Here is a 26204-nt window from a genome sequence, read left to right as displayed (position 1 = left end):
TTTACAGAATACATCACTGACACTTGCAAGGGCACTGCTTGCTCTGCATTTTTTTGTTGTACTAAAATGTGCAAGTTTGTTTGTTTCAGCTCACACCCTGTAATTGAATAAGACAAACAGATATATTATATATATATAGAAAAAAGGAAAAGGTATGTTTATACATCATCATTCTTTGCAATGTCTTGTGGCATAAGCTATCTTTTATTAAATTGTTCATTACCTGTTACAATAGGATATGACTGTGGTCCAGGAACAGCTCCTCCTAAATCTCCTGAAGAAGGACTTGTTAGACTGGACTTCATCTCATCCAAACCCCCAGTTAGAGATGCCATGGCTGAATAGTCTGTTGTCTATAAAGAAAAATACAATAAGCTATATTCAGTCCTCTTTTGCAAGAAGAACAGATTTTCATGTTTATTTGATATGGTAAAGAGCAATATTCAAGCGCCACTAGTTTTTTTGCATCTCTTTGCGATGTATACAAATTTATCAGAGAGGCCAGACTATTTGCTCACTGTAAAGACCTGTGTCCATGGCTTTAGGCTTCTTTTCATGGCATCAGTTAAGATATTTCACTGATCATCCATAATTTATTGACTGCTGCATTTTACTTGCAGTTGACCTCCTTTTGATCTGCTTCAAGCGGGTTTTGCATTTTCATAGACTAGAATGAAAAACCCACTTGGAGAGAATAAAAACCCATTGACGCAGACCATATTGTTAAATTAGGGCAGCTATAAATCTATTTTATCAGTTTTACATGTTTAAAAATGGAAGCCCTACCACCCTATTCCTATGGTCCTCATCCTTCCTCCATACACACAGAAGCAGCCCAGAGGTTTGCAGTTTCTCCAGTCAGGCAAACTGCTCGATACTGACTGAAGGCATGAAGATGTTGTGCCCATTGGAACCAATTAGAGAGTCTAGGCCTGAGTAGCAGGATATTTAACTTTGAACCAACAATCACTATAAAAAGCATAATTCGGGGTTAAGCATGCAGAACGAGAATATTCAGTAAACATCTGTTCACCAGTATCCTCCTACAGCAAATGAACCTAAGTAAGTCCGGTCCTGTGTTTTTTGGGTTCACGTTCAGTGTTCTGACTTCACTAAAAAGGTGAGTATTTATAGTCTGTGACTTGGAAAAGATTGAAGACTGTGGGGTTGATTTAATAAAGGCAAATGGGCTGTTAACTTTGCAACTAGATTTTACCTTAGCTTAGTGAATGTGGTGAAAACTATATGCAAAGAATACCCAATCACAAGCAAGGAAATAAAACAAAAGCCATAATTTGCTTGTCCTTGATTGTATGCAGAGCTTTACCTCATTTGCTAAGCTAAGAGAAAAGTACCTTCCAAAGTGAACAACCTTTTTGCCTTTAGTAAATCAACCTCTAGTGGATCAAAACAAACTCCAAATAATTAGCACCTTTAGAATCAGATCAGTAATGGTAGTCCCCATATTCCTTTCATCGCATTTTTTTTTTTTTTTTTTTGTGCTAAAAACACCACTGACTTAATTTGCTACCATTCTCTTTACATGTATTACCAACTTACTTAACATTCTGAATGATCAGTTCAGTGCCAACAATTTCACAATGTATCATTTTAACAGAGGTTATATCTAACCGGTCTTTAATAACCTATAAAATGTATTACAAAAATTGTCACATGCAAAATCTCCATCTCCATCTGGTTGTCTTTCCTTAAAAAATGAAAAAAAAAAAGTGTTGTTCTTTAAAGTAATGTATCTAGAACATGTATTATACTGACTTGGCATATGTAGTCCACCAAAGTAAAGTGACTGGCCTCAGGTGATACACAGAGATTAAACAAATCCTCCTACATAAGTTGTACCGGTCTATCTGAAATCTTCTTTAAAACCATTAAAGTACAGAATTTTTTTTCCCACATTGTTAGGGAGCTGAATTTGCACTCTGCAGAGCTCAGTGAGAGATGATTGGAAGGAAAGGACAGCCCCCCCCCCCTTCACACAGCCCACAGGAACAGAGCAGAGGCTGTCAATCACAGGCTGTGTACTGAGGCCTCTCTTGGTGTCAGAAAAACTTGTCAGAACTGATTCGTGCAGATAGCAGAGGAATGTGACAGCAGACATAAATGACACATAGTGCTCTGGACTGAGACAAATACACACTATAGAGGGATATGCTTTGTTCATATTTCATGTCAGTAGTGTGCAATCACTTTAGAACATAATATAAACTCTATATTCTCAATATCTTCAGAGTTCAGGAAACAATGGAAGCGCTGAAAGACCATCACTCCAAATTTTTATTACAGACTGGATTTCTTTGCATGGGAAGGTGTGAATTAGCAATTAGCGTGGTAAAATAGAAATTTGAGATCCCAAAGGGAGGTGTAACAGACTACATAGCAACTAAAATGCTGCATGCCAATCTCAAATTAATTTAATTCAATTAAACATTTTTAATAATATAAGAAACTAATACCCATGAGCACCTTCATATGCCTCAGGTTTCTCACTTTCACGATTAAACACCATCATGCAGGTTCAAATTATAATAAATTGAACAAAGAGTAAAACCACTTTTTAAAATAAAAAAATAAATAAAATGAATCCTTTACCATATAAGAAAAAAATGTAGGGGTTCCTTGTGTGCCAAACTTTAATGCAGCAAGCTGCAGATTCTTTACTGAATATATCAATATAGATGTAGTGTTTTATGTACAGTGAGAGAAAAGAGTATTTGATCCCCTGCTGGTTTTTGATCACTTCTAAATTTTAATGGTAGGATTATTTTAACAGTGTGAGACAGAATATCCAAAAAAATACAGAAAAACACATTTCAAAAAAGTTATAAATTGATTTGCATTTTAATGAGTGAAATAAGTATTTGATTCCCTATCACTCAGCAAGATTTCTGGCTCCCAGGTATCTTCTATACAGGTAATGAGCTGAGATTAGGAGCAGTGTCCTAATCTCAGCTTGTTACCTTCATAAAAGACACCTAACCGCAGAAGCAATCAATCAATCAATCAATCAGATTCCAATCTTTCCACCATGGCCAAAACCAAAGAGCTGTTCAAGGATGTCATGGACAAGATTGTAGACCTACATAAGGCTGGAATGGGCTACAACACCATCGCCAAGCAACTTTGTGAGAGGGAGACAACAGTTAGAAGAAACACAAAATAACTATCAATCTCCCTTGGTCTGGGGCTCCATGCAAGATCCCACCTCATGGAGTTTCAATGGTCATGAGAACGGTGAGGAATCAGCCCAGAACTACACGAGAGAATCTTGTCAATGATCTTAAGGCAGCTGGGACCACAGTCACCAAAAAAATAGTTGATATTACACTACACCAGGAAGGACTGAAATTCCGCAGCGCCAGTAAGGTCCCCCTGCTCAAGAAAGCACATGTACAGGCCCATCTGAAATTTGCTAATGAACATCTAAATGATTCAGAGGAGAACTGGAGGAAAGTGTTATGGTCAGATAAGAACCAAAATCGAGCTCTTTGGCATCAACTCACCATGTTTGGAGGAGGAAGAATGCTGCCTATGACCCCAAGAACACCATCCCAACCGTCTAACATGGAGGTGGAAACATTATGCTTTGGGGGTGTTTTTCTGCTAAGGTGACAGAAAAATGGATCTGCAAAGAGGAGTGGGACAAAATCCCTCCTGAGATGTGTGCAGACCTTGTGGTCAACTACAAGAAATGTCTGACCTCTGTGATTGCCAACAAGGATTTTGCCACCAAGTACTAGTTTACCAGGTTGAACTGGATGGACTGTTGTCTTTATTCAACCTCAACTACAACTATTATGTACTAAGTCATGTTTTGCAAAGGGGCCAAATACTTATTTCACTCATTGAAATGCAAATCAATTTATAACTTATTTGAAATGTGTTTTTCTGGATTTTTGCGTTGTTATTCTGTCTGTCACTGTAAAATAAACCTACCTTTAAAATTATAGACTGATCATTTCTTTGTCAGTGGTCAAATGTACAAAATCAGCAGGGGATCAAATACTTTTTTCCCTGTATGTAGTTGTATTGTATGTTTTAAAAGAGGCATGTCAGATTGGAGAGGTAGGGAAGTAGCCTTTGTAACTTGTTATAAATATACATGTTCCAGGGCTCTTAATTTCATCCTGGTTCCACTATTGGGTGAGTCACTGACCTGGAAGAAATATGTGCATATAAGGTGTCAGGAAAGCAAACAGATAACAGTTATGGAGCTTGCACTTTCAAAGAAAAAGTAAGTGGAAGCTCCCATATGTTATTTTGACATATTCTCTTTAATATTTATATCTGTATATCATCTTCTCCTTCACTATACTGAATATAAAGCAAAGTATCTATCTCTTCCCTCTGCAATATGTGTAAAGGCTGTATCACATATTTTCGCAATTTTGCAATTTACCTTGCTTTCGTTTTGCTTTTGATTGTACTTCCTTTATGTATAAATACACTGTACGCTAGATTATTGGCAACACCATGAAGCTGATTTACTAAATATTCACTTTAGTTTTCCAATCACGTAAAAAGCAAATTCCTGTTCACTTTGAACACCTACTGAAGTGGAGATGAAATAAGTAAACAGGAAAGTGCATTACACATGACTGAATAATTGAAGTGAATATTTACAATATTTAGTAAATGAGACCACATGTTTCCCAAGCTGTGTTGTGTAGTGTACCACAACCTCTAAATAGCTGATGAACATTTGTGCTGTTAAAAGTTAGCATGTTCTTTATATTGTATTTGTACCTACACTGATTAGTGATCTTAGAATACAGTAAAGTAACTAAATGGGTCATTTACATTATATTTTTTCCCAGAACACTAACCAACCAGCATAAAATTTACCTTCACTCTCTCCTTACTTCCAAAAGTCTGATACCCTGCCATGTAAAACCAGTTGTGAGAATGTGTACTGTTCAAAATTTTGTAAGCATTAATCTAACAGTTTAGGCTGTTGGAAATCTAGCAGAATAGAAACGTTGATCAAATCTGCCCATGCACGTAGTCATGAATAATGTAACTATTACTAATTTACCATGAGTGATATATATATATATATATATATATATATATATATATATATATATATTAGGGTCCGGGATAGACCGATATGGTTTTTTTCAGGGCCAATACCAATGTTTTGGTCACTAAGTATCGGTATTGGCTGATATGGGCTGATATTTTGTACATTTAAAGTTTTAAAAAATAAAGGCCAATTTTTGACACAAATCTGGTACTGAACATGTGGGGTAGGTCTTTTAGCTGTAATGTGCGGTCTTCCCTTCCCTCCCTGCCTGCCAGGAATCCTGTGTGAACCTAGTTTAGTGTCTTTAAAATCCTAGAATTTACTTTATTAGTGTTTTATATAATGTCCAGTGTGTGTTTTTGTTATAGAATAGTGGGAAATACCTTCATTACATCGCTGCTCCGGGCTCTCCTCGCTAATCTCCCACTCTGCTGTTTTCTGCTCTCATAGCGGTCAGGGGAGGATCTCAGCCCCTCCCCTCTGCAGTGTACACAGAAGCACCAGATAGATTAGATCAGAATAGTGTGAAATACCTTCGTTATATCTCCCACTCTGCTGTCCTTCTCTCCTCCCCCACTGACAGCTGGGGGTCACGGAAGGGCCAAGCGGCGATGTAATGAAGGTATTTCACACTATTAGATTGCAAAAACACACACTGGACATTATATAAAACACTAATAAAGTGGATGCTAGGATTTTATATACACTAATATTACATACAGTAATTTTGATAATATCAGCCAGTTCCGGGGCCGAAGTGCATATCGGCCCTCGATATATCGGCCTTGCCGATAATCGGTCTATCCCTAATATATATATATATATATATTTATATATATAAATATATATATATATATATATATATATATATATATATATATGTGTGTGTGTGTGTGTGGCTGTGGTGGCAGATATCTGTATTCTACACAGTGGACATAAATGTGTAATAATGTGCATTGATAAATCTCTTTATTATTCTATAATTATTTAAGCCCAAACTTATGCAGCACCCTTAAAGCAGCCTGGAGTGTCATGGCTGTGGGCTAGTGTGGGATTCTCCCCTTCAACAAGCGTCTGTACATGTAAGTACAGGTAGTAGTATTGCCACTGTCTGCCATCAATCTGTAAGTCCCTGAATAATTTACCATCTCTGCTTACATTATTTAGCAATACATACATATAAAGTGCAGCAGAGTCTTTAGTGTACTTAGTACTATGACCTGTGTCTTGGCACACTTTTATCGCTGAATAGCAACTCATCCTCTCTGTTTTTATACCTGTTCTTTTTATCTGTGTAGATTTCAGTATTTCATATTTTGTCATTCTTTTCTTTAATAACTAGCACTAGAAAAACTACAGCATGGGTGTGAATGGTTGCTTATAAATTGACCCTAATTTATGGACCAGAGAACATAACTGACCTACAGAAGCAGAAAAAGAAACATTGATTATACTGTGTTATCTGTATTAAGAAATTAGGAGGCATGTACTTTAAAATGTTATGATTTGAATGAAAAATTGTCAGAAAAGCATTTCATGAGCTACTCTACAAGTGGTTAAGTGTGGAAGTCATGCCAACTCAACAGAACAGTCCATGGCAACCTACATGGGATACGTTTGTTAAACCATAATAAACGTTCTTTATCAATAATGACATTTGAAATAGATGATAACAGTGGTTAATCCTTCTTTTACACCTGGGGCTATTAGGATTAAACACCTCTCCTTACTTTTTTACCCAAACACTGCATTATATTTGGTGTGAAATGCTTACCACACAGCTGATTTTTTTTCACAGAGGAAAATCATTATTTTTCAAATGCTGTTAAAGACAAACTCAAATTCCTTCCAAAATCAAAGTTCAGTTAGTGTAACCAAACATCTTAATGAAAAAGGAATTTTCAACGAAACAAAAAAAAAATAATTCACATCCAAATCTGTTTAGATCCTATAAATACAAAGATCTCATATGTTCTATATTTCTGTTATCTAAAAAAAAAAAAAAAACATTATACTGGACATATAAATAGCTGGATTTCCATTCCTCCTTTGTTTCTCATTTGTGTTTAATATCTGCATGTAAATGCCTGAAAATAGCATCTGTAATTGAGGATTATGAAGTATAGCCAGCTCCTGACAGGCTGCTAAGGAAGATGGATTATCCTCATTTTTCTATAAATTTTGTCAATTTTGGAATTCATAAGCTATCAAGACTGATCAAAATGTAACTGCACAGCTGTGTCAAAAAAGGAGAGGGAGAGAGAAAGAAAGAGAGAAAGGGGAAGTGGTGATGTTAGCTCCCTTGTTTCCCTTGTCCATATTGCAAACGTTGGTCCTCTGTTCTACTTAACTAGCAGCCCCCCCCCCCCCACCACCACACTTCCCAGCCTGTCCTTCTGCGTATTGGATGGGAATCATTCCAAGCTACTTGTTATTTACCTTAAAAAAAGAGAATAAATAAAATCTATAAATACATTGAAAAGAACGCCAATGCTCTGCTGTGCTCTATTCAAATCGCAAAGTGTAATTTATTACGTTTTCTCCCCTCTTTATTTATCCCTAAGTAGTAAACACAATTTCTATTCAGGGGGTTTATTATGTTCTACTCCTAGCAGACAATCACAGCACACTAGAGGCAATTGTTTAGACTCTTCCTCTCAATTTTCCCATTACTGGGAGTAAGTACTGTTGGGACTCTTTAATAGCCCGACTGCAGCCCATATCAATAACAGATGAGGTTTAATCGTCCAACACAAAAATTATTTAGGCTCAGAAAGGACATTCAATGTCATTTGCATAATGGCATTGCTATCCCGCTCACCTAACCCATCGTGCATAAACAAGGCCCGGGGACCATAAATAATAATAAATCATGACGTCTCTGCTTCTCTGGCTGTAATAGGAGCCACTCTTTGTTGAAATTATTTCACTAGAAAATGGGCACAGTAATTTTTAAGACATGTGGCATGCCACAAGGCAGTAAATCTCTTGCAAGCACACACATATACAATGAAAAGGCTGTCCCGCGAGCACAAAGCGGTGTGAATGAGAGATGAAAAATATTTGCATTTGTTGTTTAAATTGGCCTCAGTGATGCAGGGGAATAGAATACGAAAAAAGGAAAAAGGCAAAACAATTGAACTGGCGGGAATCTGATTGTGTTAGAATGTGGCATTTGCTTATGTAAAGTATTTGTGGCATCTCTTCTAATTTACAAACACAATCACATAGATGTTGAAAATGACCCAAGGCTTACTCACAGAGGACTATTTCTATTTATTATTTAAATAGGACTGAAGCAAAATGAATACTACAGCCTGAGGGCAATTAATGCCAAACTAAAACCATGTCTAGTGAAACACTTACACTTTTCATTTTCTGTAGTTTGATGCAATCAAGGGGAGTCACGTGGCACACGTGGGTGGCCAGTTATACCTAGAGGGCTGATGGTCATCTGAGCCTTTCTGTAGTGGGAACAAAACCTTAAACAAGGAAGCTTACCAGGTTAGTGAATCTTCTGCTCTGCTAACATTAAAAAAATGCAACATGGACTCCACTATTCAACATAGTGATGCTGGTAGTGGACATGGCAGGGACAAGAGGCAAGGTGTGGTAGTTAGAGCTTGCTGGTGCAGCATTGGTTCCAAACAAACTGGTAGGCATTTGTGGGCATAAAAAGAAAGCTAAAACCATTTAGCTACACAGAGGTCGCCCAGTTGCTAAATCTGAAAACCAAAGATGTGGTGGGAAAACAACTTAACAGCTAACCACATGATATCAATTGCAACTGTAATAACATGTTACCAACTCAAGACTGAACCTTCTTAGTTTTATTAGAACTCTCCACGGCTTCCAATTTTACTTTCTACAGAGCTCGAAATTATGTGGCAAATCATGTTAAATGTTGAAGTTTCTTTTAGATACGGGATATTGAATGATTTGGTAAATTTCAAGATTTTATGATCGTTGTGAATTCAACAATCAAAATCATTTAATTAATCAGTATTAGTAGTATTGTTTTTTTAACAATATTATATAATCATGCAACTTAAGAGATGGAAAATGAATGCTCTGACTGAAAAGAAATGCTTCATTATAAAATAATGAAATGCTGTGACCACCAAAAAGGGATCTTCCAGTATAAAATGAATGCTCATGTTCTACTGCATATGCTACCTGATTACATCTTCTGAGGGCTGTAATGTTATAATTACTTTGATTTCTTCAAAAGAATTTCTCACTCATCTATACTTAGCATTTATTATAGTTGGTGTAATTTATCTGTTCAGCTTTAGATATCTAAACTGAGACAGGCTGGAATAACAGTTGGGAGACCTCACTGAAGACAAACAAATAAAGCATTAGTTACCGTTTGGCAATGTGTCCAACATTAAAGTAAATCTGTGATTTGCTAATGCAGAGCAAAGAAACAGGTTCACTTTAATAGGTCTCCTACCAGAATCTTATACTTATTATTATTACTCCACTAGGCAGCGAGGAGTAAAGATCAGAGGTGTAAGATACAAGTTGCAAATGGTCACAAAGCACTAGCACTGTCATGAGAAAGTAAGGTGAGCAAGTGACATGCTCTCTATACTCTGAAGTCTCAGGTATTTCTCTTCACTTCTGGTGGCTGAATGCCATAGTTTTAAACCAAAAGGAAGGTAGGTATAAACTACTTTAATTAAAGTAAATTTGTTGGTTTACCTTGCATGAGCAAAGCACATGTTTACTTTAAATTACGCAGCTACATTGAGTAATTAGTTAAAGTGATGGGGAGATGAGCTCATCACTGTGAAGCTTCTTTTTCACTGTTTGATCACAGACTGGGTGCTGGTCTATGATGGCATGGGCTCAGAGGAAATGTGTTAAAGGGATTGTAAAGGCAGAAAGTTTTTTTATCATAATGCCTTCTATGCATTAAGATAAAAAAACATTCTGTGTGCAGCAGCCCCCCTCAGCCCCCCTAATACTTACCTGAGCCCATCTTTATCCAGCGATGTTGCAGGAGTGTCTAAGCTGCCTGGGTCTGCCCCCCTCATTGGCTGAGACAGCAGCACAGCGTGATTGGTTCCCACTGCTGTCAATCCAAATCATTCAGCCAATCAGAAAAGTGAGACTGCAGGGCCGGGTCCTGGCTCCATCTCTGAATGGACACAGGGAGCTCTGACTCAGCTTGGGTGCCCCCATAGCAAGCTGCATGCTGTTGGGGTCCTCAACAGGAAAAAGGGGCCAGGAAAGCTGAAGAGGGACCTGAAAAGAGGAGGATTTGGGCTGCTCTGTGCAAAATCAACTGCATAGAGCAGGTAAGTATAACATGATTGTTAAAACAAGACTTTACAATCACTTTAAATGTTGTTGACCATCATTCAGCTCAGTGGAATCAGGGAATCTAGTGGTGGAAAATAATTACTGCAGGGGACAGCTCAGAAAGCTGAAATTGCAGAAACATTGCTTTTTAATTTTATTTTGTCTTTTAGTGGTCTATTGTTTAAATATTTAAACAGTGTGTATTAATAATTGGCAGACATATTTAGCGTCTTTTAAACTTTTTTTTTATTTTGCCTCAGTTATCTAAGGCAGCCTTTTTCAACCAGGGTGCCCAGGCATCCTGGGGGCCTTGAGGTTTCTTCAGGGTTGCCTTGGCAAAGTGGCTAAAATTGGTCACAAATTGTACACAAGCCAGCAGATGGACCAAGTCTGCCTTTTAGTTACAAAAAGTCGCAGGTTTTCATTATGCACCATTATGACTTTTAAGACACTGGCATCCTACCAACCAAAGACATCACCAATTGATAAGGAGAATGTTGGTTGCCTCCACTGCATCCTTGTTTGACCCTCCTCAGTTGATAAGGAGGATGTCTGTTGCCTCCACAGCATCCTTGTTTGACCCTCCTCTGCCTCTCTCCCTCAGCACTGGAGTCACATTAGCTGACTAATGGAGAGAAATTGAGGGGGAAGAGAAGCATTGAAATACTAGTAAGTCAGTACCAGTGTGCAAAAGTGTATTTGCTTTTGGAAGAATGAATCACCTCTAACGTTGTGTGTCGTACGTGTGAATGTTGCTGCATTATGTAAAACTATTAGAAAAGTTTTTTACATTTTAAAATGGCGTACCTGAAGAATTATAAAGGGTGCCGTGAGATTGTCTATAATTTTAAAGGGTGCCTTATGGAAAAAAGGTTGAGAAACATTGGTCTAAGGCATCAGGACATATCATAATTTAAATACTATTGCAAAGAATCCCTTCCTAAATTGAGAGTAAAATCATATTTCATCCATAGGCCACTGTTTTATCTTGTCTTTTGTACTCAGTTTTAATACTAATATATCAGTGAAGATTTATTCTTGAATACCATGCTGCCACTGGCCGTCTATATCCTGGATAAAAAAATAATGTTGATCATGCATGCATAGTTGTGCACTACTTAATAAATCAGCCCCAGTGCCTTAAGTTGAGCATTCCTAGGCATGTACAGTATTTAGGCCATGATCTATTAGCCCATCTCTGTATACAAAAAGGCAATATATAAAAAGTATGTGGCCTATGATTACTTTACATGGAAAGTAAGCACCTCCTGTTGCCATAACTATTTTCCTATGTTGACTATGCATAATTAATAATATATATAATTGGTAGTCTCGCTGAACCGTAGATCACTAAAGTATAAGTAAAAAGGTAAATGATAACAATTTTAATTATATTATATTTTCTGCCATTTTTTAAATATTTTTTTTATGTACTTTGTTTTCTACTTTTGTACTTTTTGTACTTTGTTCAATTGCTAAACAAAACAAAAAAAAAAAAAAATTAAGAAAGACAAATTTGAAGTGCTAATGAACCTGAGCACCTCATACAGAAATACTGACAAAAGCTCTCTTTTCAGTACCTTGGATAGCATAATAGTGGGATGAACGAAGTGTAAGTCATATACATATTCTCACTATAAAAACTTGAAAAATTTTAATTACAATAGTGATTTAATAATACTGACCCTAAAACTATTAGGAAAAATACAGTAAATTGCATTATTTTGCGATTAAAAATGTCATAGGGCAGTGAGAGAGCCTCACAAAGAAAAGACTATTTGGAAAGTAAGTCCCCTCCCAGCTCGCTTGTAAAGCAAGTGGACTTACCGGGGTTCGGCTGTGTGGCTCATGATGAAGGGAAAGTCGAAAATCGCGCCACTGAGCTGTCGAGCCGCCAGAAAACTCAACCTGTTCCAAACGTGGGAGCCAACGAACCTGCTGAAACCATAAGGTAATGTTCAGAACCAGATCACCCCCACTGTGATCGTGTTCTGATTGTGTTCTTGTTTATTTTTTTACATTTAAAAGATGTCTTAGCTCAAATATTAAGGTACTATAAAGTATATTTAGTTTGATATTCCCACTTACATTTACAATTTCCCATTATACTGACTGATCCATTTCCCAACATGCAACATTAAAACAGCAAAATTTATGCATGCAGTCCAGCACATGGCCCTATCACATTTTTAAATTCCATGATATGATTAGTAAAATATCAGTAGCTTTAAAAAAACTGAGTCATAAAGAAAAAAATGTGACATAAAATTCTATTAGGCTACAAGCAAAAAATTACCCAGTAGACAATAGAAAACCCCCACATACATCAGATGTTGTAATAATATAACAATTGACTATAAATCAAAAAAATGAAATGTAATACATGGTTGTAAGATAGTACCACCCTCACCCCTGAAAGTACTTAGAAACAACAACTCTCTAGACTGTACTATACCCTCAAGTAATCATTATAGTACACTATATACTGTACATAGTACTATAATGTAGTGATAAAAATGCAGAACATGATGTGAAAAAGCCTTCAAAAATATATTACATACATATATACATGATATATTAGATATGATCAAACAGCACATTAATAGCACAAATAATATAAAGATACAGCATGTTATCAGATATGATTATGAAAAAAAATGCTTTTATAGGAATTACACTAATGGGAAATGAAATACCTGTGAATATCTGCTTCTGTTTTTTTTTTATATATATATATATATATATATATATTTACTGTATATTCTTTGTTTATTTTATAAAAACCCATTTCAGTGTTATTGGTTTGTGTTAACCCTCAAATTTCCACTTGTACTACATAGCTTGGTCTGTTAAAGGAAGTTGCAAAATAACAGACGTACTGGTTAACAGATAACATTAGTTATAGAAAAACAAAGACTGTTGTGTTAATGCTATGGACAGATTGCATCAAATATGTCATTCTTTATTTTGGTTAAAGTTCCACTTTTAAGTGCATGTACTTCATCACTGTTTGCTACTTTTAAAGCTGAACTCCAGGCAGAAATTGTATCCCCTATTTCAATAGGTAATTTCTTACCATAATAATGGCTTCTTCTCCTTTATTTCCATTTTGAAAACCAGAGGGCACTATTCCCATTTCTTCCTAGGGCCACTGGTCTTCTCTGTCTGCTGTGTCCCTTTATTAGTGAGATGTTAAAAGGTCACTGTACAGACTCACAGTCTAGCTCACTAACATAGCAATCAATACAGTGATAGGCCAGGGGTATCCTCATCTGTCCTTCCCACCATCAATGTAGAGTGAAGTCAATGACTGACACGATTAGGACCAGCCGCATCCCCATCCACTACTCCACCCACAATCATGTTAATTCATTAATTTGATTCTCATTGCATGATAGGAAATGTAGTTTGCTCCAGCAGTGCTGCACAGTGACCAGAAGTGACACAGCTGCTTCTGACACTTCGTCCTATATGTAAAAATCTACTTTTTTGCTAGAAAATTACATAGAACCCCTAAACATTTTATATATATATATATATATATATATATATATATTTTTTTTTTTTTTTTCTTTTTTTAGCAGAGACCCTATAAAATAAAATGGTGAAATGGTGGGTGTTGCATTTTTATGTCACATGGTATTTGCGTAGTGGTTTTTTAAACCTAATTTTTTTGGGGAAAAAAAACACTTTCATGAATTAAAAAAACAAAACACTTAAGATAGCCCATTTTGTTTATATTGTGAAAAATGATGTTGTGCTGAATAAATAGATACCTAACATGTCACACATTAAAATTGCGTCTGCCTGTAGAATGGCGGCAAACTACGGTACTTAAAATTCTCCATAGGTGACGCTTTAAATGCCTTTACAGGTCACCAATTTAAAGTTGTACAGGAAGTCTTGTGCTAGAATTATTGCTCCCAATCTGATGTTCACAACAATACCTCACATGTGTGGTGCGATCACTGTTTACATATGCATGCAGGAGTAAGGTATGAGGGTGCTTTAAAAACATTTTTATTATTACTATTTGATTCATACAAACATTTTTTTTTGGGGGGGATTACATCCCATGAACAACATCCCTTCTGACAGCATGGACCGTGACAGGTCCTCTTTATGGAGAGATCTGGGGTCTATTAGACCCCAATTATCTCCTCTAGACTCCCATGCAGCCGATCAGACACAGATCGGTCTGATCGGCTGCTTTCCTGGCTGTGAGTGGCCAGGAAAACAAAGAGGCGGAATGGGAAGTAAGGAACTACTTGTCGCTCCCAGTTTCCAGGGTTACAGAGAGAGAGAGAGGAACGACATAAGTTCCTCTCTCTCTGTTTAGGGCAGCAATTGCCACCAGCCGCATCGCTCCAGAGCTACATATAATGTTTAGGGGTTCTATGTAATTTTCTAGCAAAAAAGTAGATTTTTACATATAGGACGAAGTGTCAGAAGCAGCTGTGTCACTTCTGGTCACTGTGCAGCACTGCTGGAGCAAACTACATTTCCTATCATGCAATGAGAATCAAATTAATGAATCAACATGATTGTGGGTGGGGTAGTGGATGGGAATGTGGCTGGTCCTAATCGTGTCAGTCATTGACTTCACTCTGGGACAGAAGAGCCAGGGAAAGGTAGCGGCAACTGCGTGAGGGGCGTGGGACCCCCTTCCGCCACCCGCAGAATTGATAATTTGCCACTTGCTAATTAGCCATACCGGGATGATGCCTGTAGGTGCAGGCATCAACCCAGTATAGCCACTGAAACCCGATAACGTCCATGGACGTCCGCCCGGCAGGAATTGGTTAAGCGATGACATCATGGGCTACAAATAGGTACTTTTTTGGAGTTCAACTTTAAAGGCTTTGTTGACTTCAGTGCAAATGCATTATGTTACTGAGTGCATTCCACTTATACGCCCTTTCCTTATGGCAACCCATTTGGCTCTTGATAACGTACTGATAGTCCACTGTACTTTCAAGTAACGTAAAGTGATTCTAAAGGCAGAAGGTTTTTTTATCTTAATACAATCTATGAAGTACCACTGGGAAGTGGTACTTCATATCAGCAGCCCTCCTCAGCCCCCCTAATACTTACCTGAGCCCATCCTAGAGACACAGCAGCGGCGCCATTGGCTCCCGCTGCTGTCAATCAAAGTTTGTTAGCAAATCAGGAGAAAGAGGGGGCAGGACCGGACCTCGTCTCCATGTCTGAATGGACACACAGAGCTGAGACTCGGTTACCCCCATAGCAAGCTGCTTACTGTGAGGGGTATTGGACAGAAGGGAGGGGCCAAGAGAGCTGGCGAGGGACTAGAGAAGAAGAGGATCTTGGCTGCTCTGTGCGAAACCAACTGCACAGAGGAGGTAAGTATAACATGTTTGTTATTTTTAAAAAGAAAAAAAAAACGAGACTTTACAATCACTTTAATTCCTTTGCCTCTATAGCAGGGCTTCCCAAACTTTTTTTGGGCCGAGACCCACTTCTGAATACAGTTATTTTTTGGGACCCACTTGCTTGTAATTGAATATTGTTAAGCCCTACAGAATTTGTGGGCACTATATAAATGCAATAAATATTAATAATGCATATTTTAAAGGGAGAGGGCATAAAATTGGCACAACATGGCAATAAGTGTTAGGGACAGAGAGTGGCACAACATGGCAATAAGCTTTAGGGGCATAGAATTGGCACAAAAAAAGGCATGCAATTTGCAAAACATTGCATAGAAATGGTTACTCACTGAGTGTAGATTCTGACAGACAGAAGTGCTGTGTCCTGCTCTTTCGTCCACCAGGCACCACACGTGATGCAAGTGATGCAAGGGCTGCGGGCATGGTGCATGAGATGCAGTGCTGTGGGCATGGTGCAGGAGATACAGGGCTGTGGGCATGGTGCAAGAGATGCAGGGCTGCGGGCATGGTGCCAGAGATGCAGGGCTGTGGGCATGGTGCAAGAGATGCAGGGCTGCGGGCATGGTGCCGGAGATGCAGGGCTGTGGGAATGGTGCCTAAGATGCAGGGCTTTGGGCATGGTGCACGGCTGTGGGCATGGTGCCAGAGATGCAGGGCTGTGGGCATGGTGCAGGGCTACGGGCATGGTGCAGGAGATGCAGGGCTGCGGACATGGTGCATGAGATGCAGGACTATGGGCATGGTGCAGAACCGTGGGCATGGTGCAGGAGATGCAGGGCTGTGGGCATGGTGCAGGAGGTACAGGGCTGTGGGCATGGTGCAGGGCAAGCAGGGCTGTGGGCATGGTGCAGGGCTGTGGGCATGGTGCCGGAGATGCAGGGCTGTGGGCATGGTGCAGAGGATGCAGGGCTGTGGGCATGGTGCCGGAGATTCAGGGCTGTGGGCATGGTGCCGGAGATGCAGGGCTGTGGGCATGGTGCAGGGCTAGGGGCATGGTGCAGGAGATGCAGGGCTGCGGACATGATGCACAAGAAAGCCCGCAAATAGTTTGCTGAAGACAAGTAGACTAAGGACATGGATTACTAGAACCATGTCAAGAGGTTGTCTTTATTAAATAGACATATGACTGCTACCAGCATTGCTGCAGAGGTTGACGGGGTGGGGGGGGTCAGCCTGTCAGTGCTCAGACCATACGCCGCACATTGCATCAACTTGGTCTGCATGGCTGTCATCCCAGAAGGAAGCCTCTTCTAAAGATGATACACAAGAAAGCCTGCAGACAGTTTGCTGAAGACAAGCAGACTAAGGACATAGATTACTGGAGCCATGATCTGTGGTCTGATGAGACCAAGATAAACGTATTTGGTTCAGATGGTGTCACGCTTGTGTGGCGGCAACAAGGTGAAGAGTACCAAGACAAGTGTGTATGCCTACAGTCAAGCATGGTGGTCTGGGGCTGCATGAGTGCTGCCGGCACTGGGGAGCTACAGTTCATTGAGCGAACCATGAATGCCAACATATACTGTGACATACTGAAGCAGAGCATGATCCCCTCCCTTTGGAGACTGGGCCACAGGGCAGTATTCCTACATGATAATGACCCCAAACACCCCTCCAAGACAACCACTACCTTGTTAAAGAAGCTGAGGGTAAAGGCGATGGACTGGCCAAGCATGTCTCCAGACCTAAACCCTATTGAGCATCTGGGGGGCATCCTCAAAGGGAAGGTGGAGGAGCGCAAGGTCTCTAACATTCACCAGCTCCGTGATGTCATCATGGAAGTGTGGAACAGGACTCCAGTGGCAATCTGTGAAGCTCTGGTGAACTCCATCCCCAAGAGGGTTAAGGCAGTGCTGGAAAATAATGGTGGCCACACAAAATATTGACACTTTGGATCCAATGTGGACATTGTCACTTAGGGGTGTACTCACTTTTGTGGCCAGCGGTTTAGACATTAATAGCTGTGTTGAGTTATTTTGAGGGGACAGAAAATGTACACTGTTATACAAGCTGTACACTCACTACTTTACATTGTAGCAAAGTGTCATTTCTTCAGTGTTGTCACATGAACTGAAAGTGTACTCACTTTTGTGTGATACTGTGTATCTATATATATATATATATATATATATATATATATATACATATACATCACATTTAACCACAGCTTACTGCATAGTTTAGTTTTTTATTTGCAGCTTCTGTCATGTTATAAATGTGTAAAGAAAATTAGTGCACTCAACTAAAATACAACAAATATGTATAAATACAGATAAATATACAATGTATGGGTGTATAGTGAACTATACAAATACCCCTCTATAATCATAAATGCAGTCCAAACAAACGTGATGTGAGTTCCAATGGAAAAACTCTCGCAACACAAATGTGATACAAAGGTGACTCCTTCAAATAGACAAATTCAATGAACGTGACTCCTTGTAGACAAAGTGAAAAGACAACTCATGGTACAAACATAAGCAGTGGAATGGCTCCTTACCAGATCCCACTTCAATAGTGCATGAAGTGAATCAATAGAAGAAATCCCAGATGCAATAATACACCAACACTCTGTGTACCACCACATGCTGTGCAAGTAAGTAGATTACTTCTTACCAGTTGACCAGTTAGGGTAAGCTTCAAGGCAGCTGACGCCTTGTGAGGGTCGGGTGGAGTAGCCACACCGTCACATCGCAGAGCGCGGTCCACGCCGGTCTTCAGAAGGAGCATATGTGTCTCTAAGTCCTTGTTGCCATGTAAGTGTCTTTTTTTTTTAATAAACCGTGTCTTAAGATAATGCACGGCTATTCCTCTCATTTTGGTTAGCATACACTGGGCGGGCTGAGCCTCCAACACTTGGTCATTTGCATCCACAAGGAGAAGCAAGTCTAATAGTGTGGGACCAATAGGAACTTAGCCTGGATATCCTTCCTGGGGAGTCTCCTTATGTAGCATATGCCTTGAAGCTTACTCTAACTGGTCATCTTGTAAGAAGTAATCTACTTACTTGCACAGCATGTGGTGGTACACAGAGTGTTGATGTATTATTGCGCCTGGGATTTATTCTATCGATCCACTTGAAGCACTATTGAAGTGGGATCTGCTAAGGAGCCATTCCACTGCTTATGTTTGTACCATGAGATGGTGAATTCACAGTTACGTTCATTGAATTTGTTTATTTAAAGGAGTATCACATTTGTGTTGAGACACTTTTTCCATCAGAACTCACATCACTTTTGTTTGGGCTGCATTTAAGATTATAGAGGGGTATTTGTATAGTTCACTATACACCGATACATTGTATATTTATCTGTATTTATACATATTTGTTGTATTTTAGTTGAGCGCACTAATTTTCTTTACACATTTCTTCACTCTTCAGTTCTTGGAGTTCTTAGTGCAGCCACTATCCTAATTTGGTTAGCGCACCCATTTCACTTTATGTCATGTTATAAATACCCGATCCAATCAGTGATTGTGCCTTTCTGAAACTGGGCCATAATGCTCTTTCCCCCTAGTGAAGTCACTGCAGCAATTGGCACCTTGTTTAGCACTGTAGCTGCATGGACTAGACTGCCTTTCTTTTTTTCATGATCTGGATTGTAACTGCTAATATTCCTCCTCCTCAATGCCAGTAAGGACTGGCCATGCCTATCTCCACCTCCCCAAGGCATTGTGACTGACAGCATCCCACTGCCCACATTACCAATGGAGAAGGCAGAAAGCAGAGCTGCATTATGCAGTGGTATTCTCTCCTCTTAGCTCCGGCAACCTATAGAGCACTGTAGTCATTGTGATGATGTTACAGGGGCTAAGAGGGTGGTTTCTGCTAATAGATGGACTTCTACTAACAGGTAGATTTCTACTAACAGATGAAATTTAATTTGCTACTCTTACATTAGGGATCTCTTATTTAGGTAACTATATATATATATATATATATATACATACATATTTTAGGAAACACATGTATTTTTTAGTAACATATGTTGCATTAGAAAAAAGTAAAATACAGTGTAAAAGATTATTAGAATACCTTAATTTAACCTGCTTGCTATGAAAACAGTTAGCATTCTATCCCATATTTTCAGTCTAAATAGGTAGCAAAACCAGTTTAACAGCATATATAGGAATCTTGAATAATTTGATCAACTTAAAAAAAACACTAATTACAAATCAATAGCTGTCAGGTGAAAAGTGTAATGTAAGTGACACAGGGAATCAAGCACTTTTCCCTAAAAATTAGCAGTTCCAGTATTAAGATTGCAGCTCATTAAACAAGTCAGCAGGCATGTTGGCATCAGTATAGATTTATATAACTTGCTTTTCTTATAGCTGCAGGAGATAAGTCAATATTCCCATATTTCCAATATTCTTCCTGCCCCCATGCCTGTGTTTTCAAATGCAAGTCATTTAATTGGTTACTGTTTCTTCTCTGGCTATCACTTTTCATCAAGATGCAAGGAATCAAATGATAAAATACCTTAACCAAATACATTAATATTTCATCTGGCTATTGAAATATGATGCTATTCAAAATAAAGCTTAACAAATCAAATAATCCTTTGTCGCCACACAATATACATACATTAATAGGGAATTTTACTGTGTCTGAACATCTTGCACAAAGCTATCTCAGCTTCCAGTGGTTTGCTTGCTATTAGACGTTGCTTTATCATGTGTTGTTTAATAGTAGATGGCTATGAAGACCTGAAAATCTTCTGCAGGTCAATTTCAGCACCAATTCATCTGACCTTCTGTCAATAACATTTGAAAGCTATTAGAGGGTCTATAGCACATTAGCTGGTGAAATGGCTCATCTCATGACATGGAAAGAGCTCTGATAAAACAAATGAGGTGTCAAAACAAGTGAATTTTCTTACACAGAATTTTCATGTGTTTTTGCATTAGGACAATATTCAAACGTTGTCAGATCATTCTAGCTCACAGTTTTTCAATCTGTACATAAACTTCCAGGGGCACCCCAGGGAGATTTAATGGTTATTTAAACGTGCTGTTTTAACTTAATCACTTAAGGACTGGAAGGTTTTACCCCCCATTTTTGCGATTCGGCACTGCGTTACTTTAACTGACAATTGCGCGGTCGTGCGGCGATGTACCCAAATACATTTAAAGCCCTTTTTTTCCCACAAATATAGCTTTATTTTGGTGGTATTTGATCACCTGTGCGATTTTTATGTTTTGCGCTATAAACAAAAAAAATAACGACAGTTCTGAAAAAAAACAATATTGTTTACTTTCTGCTATAAAACATTCTCAATTAAAAAAAATGTAAAAATCTGATTTTTTTCATCAATTTAGGCCAATATGTATTCTGCTACATGCTTTTGGTAAAAAGAGAAATCACAATCAGTGTATATTGGTTGGTTTGCACAAAAGTTATCACGTCTACATACTAGAGGAAAGATTTATGCAATTTTTATTTATTTATTTATTTACTAGTAATTGCGGCGATCAGCAATTTTTAGCAGAACTGCGACATTGCGGTGGACAGATCAGACACCTAACTGACACTTTTGACACTTTTGGGGGGGGGACCAGTGACATTACTACAGTAATCACTGCTAAAAATATGCACTGTTACTGTACTAATAACACTGGCCGGGAAAGGGTTATCAAAGGGTTAAATGTGTCCCTAGGGGGTGCTTTCTGTGTGGGGGATTGGCTTGCTGCATGAACACAGGGACCTGTGTTCCTAAATAGGAGGAACACAGGATTCCTGTGTTCATCACTGACAGAACAGCGGTTTGCTGTTATTACATTGACTGCCATTTTGTCTCCATGGGGAGCGATTGTGAGTGCCCAGTGGACATCACATCCACCAGACCAACTGATTGGCTCCCACTCTAGACAATCGGAGCGTGTGCGTGCCTCCGGCGGTGAGCCCGCGCCCCCCACTATCTGCTACATTAAGCGACGAACAGGTACATTGTCTAGCAAAACAGAACCGACCAGCCGCTGTATAACTATGGCGGTATGTCTGCAAGTGGTTAAATTACAGGTGTAATTTATTAGCAAATAACAGTGTTTGCCAAAATATGTCAAAGTATGGGCTTATAATGCTATCTCAGATGTAATAAATGAATATCTTCTATATGGTATTCATGCTGACCAGAATGTTTAACTCATATGAATAAATGTTTGATTTATTTAGAGAAATCTTTACATCCGATATTTAAATCTCTTTAACTTAAGGTGCAAAAAAAACATTTGCGCTTGGCACACCAAAGAAGTGGGCCTACCAATGGCTTTGCAAGTTTCAAAGGATAGGAGATTATTACAAAAGGTTTCGTTTTAGATATTGTATACTCTAACCCTGATTCCCACTATCCTTGCCATGATCTAAGGTAAAATATTAACAGAAAAACATAGTCCTTACTGACCACTCATATATCTTGTTATATCTATTATTAGGGCATTCTGTATCTTTGCTATACACCAGCTGGAGGTACAGTTAGCTACCAGGGCAATAAAGGAATGACTTGCATGGCCCCCATCTACTAGACACTTTGTGATTTCCTTCATAAATTCTAAACTTTAAAAAAAGCTACAGATCAAAGTGCTTATTCTGGCTTTGCTGGTTTGTTGAATTGTTTTAATAAGCTCGTATTTTCACATATGGTTGCTTGTTTAAAAAAAAAAAACTATGCAGACCTACCAGTCTGGTCTATGCTTATGCCTTTTAAGGAGCTCTGTATATGTTTTATGTTGTTGTATATACCTGCGTTGAGAACATTTTATTTTGAATGTGTGCTAAACAAATGTTGCAAGACTGAAAATATGAATTTGAATTTGCCTACAGGTAGATCATGCAGTATTAAATTTCGGTCGAACTATAGGCAAAAGGTTTATTTTCCTTTTGGATAGAGCAAGAGAGGGAAACAATTTGTGTTCCAATAAACATATACTTCAATCCCATAGGAATGAATATTACTATATATAAAACCTTACACGTGTAAACTTATTTGAAGTGTATTGACATAGATAAGCAAACCCCATTTTTAAAACCTTAGTACCTAGTTAAAAAAAAATGCCAAACAATACCAAAAAAAGTGCTTTACAATATCAATATCCTATATCCGCTATATTAATAAAAGTATTGTGCCTTTATACGCACATGAACTTGAATGACATCCCAGTCTTAGTCCATAGGGTTCAATATTGAGTTGGCCCACCCTTTGCAGCTATAGCAGCTTCAACTCTTCTGGGAAGGCTGTCCACAAGGTTTAGGAGTGTGTCTATGGGAATGTTTGACCACTCTTCCAGAAGCGCATTTGTGAGGTCAGGCACTAATGTGGACGAGAAGGCCTTGCTTTGTGCACTGGACCAAATCATTTGGCAGAGGGGGGATTATGGTGTGGTTTGTTTTCAGGGGTTGGGCTTGGCCCCTTAGTTCCAGTGAAGGGAACTCTTAAGGCATCACCATGCCAAGACATTTTGGACAATTTCATGCTCCCAACTTTGTGGGAACAGTTTGGGGATGGTCCTTTCCTGTTCCAACATGACTGCGCACCAGTGCACAAATATAGGTGCATCTCATAAATTAGAATATCATCAAAAAGTTATTTATTTCAGTAATTCAACTCAAAAAGAGAAACTCCTATATTTTATATAGATATAGATGCATTACACACAGAGTGAAATATTTCAAGCAGTTCTTTCCTTGCTTTGATAGTGGCTTTCAGCTCATCTGCCTAGTTGAGTCTGGTGTCTCTCATCTTCCTCTTGACAATACCCCACAGATTCCCTATGAGGTTTAGGTCAGGCGATTTTGCTGGCCAATCAAGCACAGTGATACCATGATCATTAAACCAGGTATTGGAAAATGAAATCAGCTGGTCAGCAAAGAGAAGCATGAAGTGCTCCAGGATTTCCTGGTAGAGAGCCAACATCAGCAGATTCAAACCAGCATTTATTCCCAAAAAAGTAAAAAGTAATGAATAAAGATTCTCAAACTTTGTAAAAAGTCCTTTACTGCCCAAACTTTATAAAATTCAGCACTGATCACATTGTCCAGCAGTGTAGGTCTATCATTATTCAGGATGACCCACCATCCTATGATGTTTGTCCATCACCCAATGATGACCCAGCAGATCCTCAGTTCTGCTGGAATTTTAACAACAGTGTTGGGGATCCTTGCTGATGTCATTGACCAAATATAAAGGGGGCCTCCAGATACCTATAATTTTACCCCAACAAATCCATACATCCCCTTGGGGGCCAGATGTGAGCAGGAGACCCTTATCACAGTGGGGTATGGTGTCATGTAAGCAGGGTGGCTTGACTGCTCTCCATATTTTGTGAATGATGTCACCCAGGATGCTGGGAACAGTTGACTTCAAACAGCAGCCAGGCATCCATTATTTAATGGCGGCAGTGCAAGTGGGCAACATTGTCAAGCTGCGGCAGTTGTTATGGCAGGCAAATGTCATCAGCCAGAGGGTCAATATGATTGATGCTGGATCTACATTAGGTGACATTTTTTGCATTTTTGCAGCTTACCATTTTTAGATGTGACGGCTGCATTTGTTTTCTTTTTTAGGCTTTCTTTCTTTTATTTTTACATGGTGATCTGCCCAGTAAAGCCGGCCATAGATGGATTGAATCAGAGTTCCTGCTGAACCGGCCGAGATTCGAGCCATGTATGGGCAAGATGATCGATTGATCAACTTGATTACAACCAGCCTGTCTAATTTTTTATGCTATTATTGCTAGCGGCTATTATAGCCACTATCAGTTATCACTGTGTTCTCCAGGCGGGGACAGCTTCTCCCGCCCCACTTCCTCGGGAGGGATTCCCCCATCAACATTGACTGTGGTTGCAGGAAAGAAAATTGCTCCAAGGCCAGCTTAAGTCTGTTGTTTTTTTAACAGAGCAAGCTCTCCTCCAAATGTATCAATAAAAAAAAGTGTTGTGACAAACAATTTACCACTGACAGGGGTACTTGTGGGTTGCTTACAGGGTTATGTAGCTTCAGTGTGAGTTGGAGTTTGGCTTCAATTTGTAAATGTATATAAATCTGCTAGTACATGTAACTCTCCCCTCCCTCCAGATGAACAATGCTGCTGTCTACTGTGCCCCTGTGTTCCTTCATTCAGAGTAGGGGCACTCTAATACAGAAGGTTTTGAACTGGCCAGATCATCGAGTGAAAACAGAGGAAAAAAGCCTTAAAGAAAAGAAAAATAATGCACCAACCACATCTAATAATTGGTAAGCTGCTATATATTACATTTTTGGTTTTGGATTTAAAACCACTTTAAATACAATACACAAAGTTTCTACAAGATTTTCTTTGCTTTTTTAGCAAAATTAATGCACCCTATTTAAAAAAAAATAAAAGCCTAATGTATGTCCTGTTCAAAATGAAGCTTAGTAAAGTATTTAAATACTGTGCATGGAATCTGGACAATATATTTTTTTTTGTCTTGCTATGAATCTGAAGCCTACTTAAGTATCTCATATAGTGTGATTGGCTGCACATTTTTTCTCTCTTTTTAAAGTGATATACTATACTCTAATTTTTTTTTTTTTTTATTGAAACTTGCTTGGTATCCCCCCTCTTAAGCTGTGCTTACTAAAGCTGCTTACATTGTGTGCATCAAGTCTGTACAATATTTTTGAATTATAATACACTATATTTTGATTTATTCATTTTAAACCTGCCTGGTTTCTCCCTTTAAATTGTGTCCTTGTAAAATTGCTCACATAATGTGAAGCAAGTCTGTACAATAATTCTGGCTGTTGTCTCTGAACAAAACTTTGTATTTTTTTCTGTAATTGAATAATTTTGTGTTAGATTTGTATTTATAAATTAATTGTTAATTTTTTGTGTTAATTAGACCACATCAGGCAGTTGCTGCTGACAATCTTTTGAAGAGTTTTGTTTATTGTTCTAGCACTTCACTGCATCTTCTGAAACGCCCCCTCTCAAAATAAATTTAAAAACATTGTGCACTCAAACTACCACAACACCAGTACCCCAGGTTAATATAATGCAGCTTCTCAGTCACAAATTGTGCAGCAGGCCAGGTTAGCACCTGAAGCACAGACTGGGCCATCTCCAGCCCATGCTCCAGCCAAAAAAGTGCACCCTCACCCAAATTATCCAAATACAGATTCTCAGTCATATAATATCCCACTTTGGTGAAGGCAGGCTCTGATATGACATGCAGAGGAAGGCAAGCTAGTACCTGAAACCTATGTTGGGCCACCTCCAGCCAGTGCTGCAACCCATGTAACCTATTGTTCATTAATGGGACTTTAAAAAGATTGTGCACCCAAAAAATGCACACCCTCACCCCTGGTAATTAAAATGCAGTTTTTCAGTCACAAATTTACCCCTCTCTGATGAAAGTCCTCTCTGATATGACGTGTTCAGCAATTGTTCCAGGATATGATTGCTTGTAGGCATTACAT

General features: G+C 38.7%; 1 protein-coding gene across 3 annotated transcripts in view; it reads right to left on the bottom strand.

The window, feature by feature from the left end:
- PAX5 (paired box 5) overlaps positions 1–26204 on the bottom strand; it is a 352693-nt gene that overhangs the window by 82365 nt on the left and 244124 nt on the right. For 2 of the 3 annotated variants that reach the window (XM_082253481.1, XM_082253482.1), the window contains exons 7-8: positions 12182–12292; positions 224–353 (exon numbers count right to left, since the gene is read on the bottom strand). In XM_082253481.1, the coding sequence (XP_082109607.1) occupies positions 224–353; positions 12182–12292 (241 nt within the window). The remainder of the gene's footprint in view (positions 1–223; positions 354–12181; positions 12293–26204) is intronic. The other variant, XM_082253483.1, reaches the window with a different exon arrangement.

Source organism: Pelophylax lessonae, assembly GCF_965119305.1.
Source record: "Pelophylax lessonae genome assembly, chromosome: 1".
In the NCBI taxonomy this organism is placed as follows: domain Eukaryota; kingdom Metazoa; phylum Chordata; class Amphibia; order Anura; family Ranidae; genus Pelophylax; species Pelophylax lessonae.
Note: the sequence above shows the minus strand (reverse complement) of the source record. Positions and strands in the feature narration are given on the sequence as shown.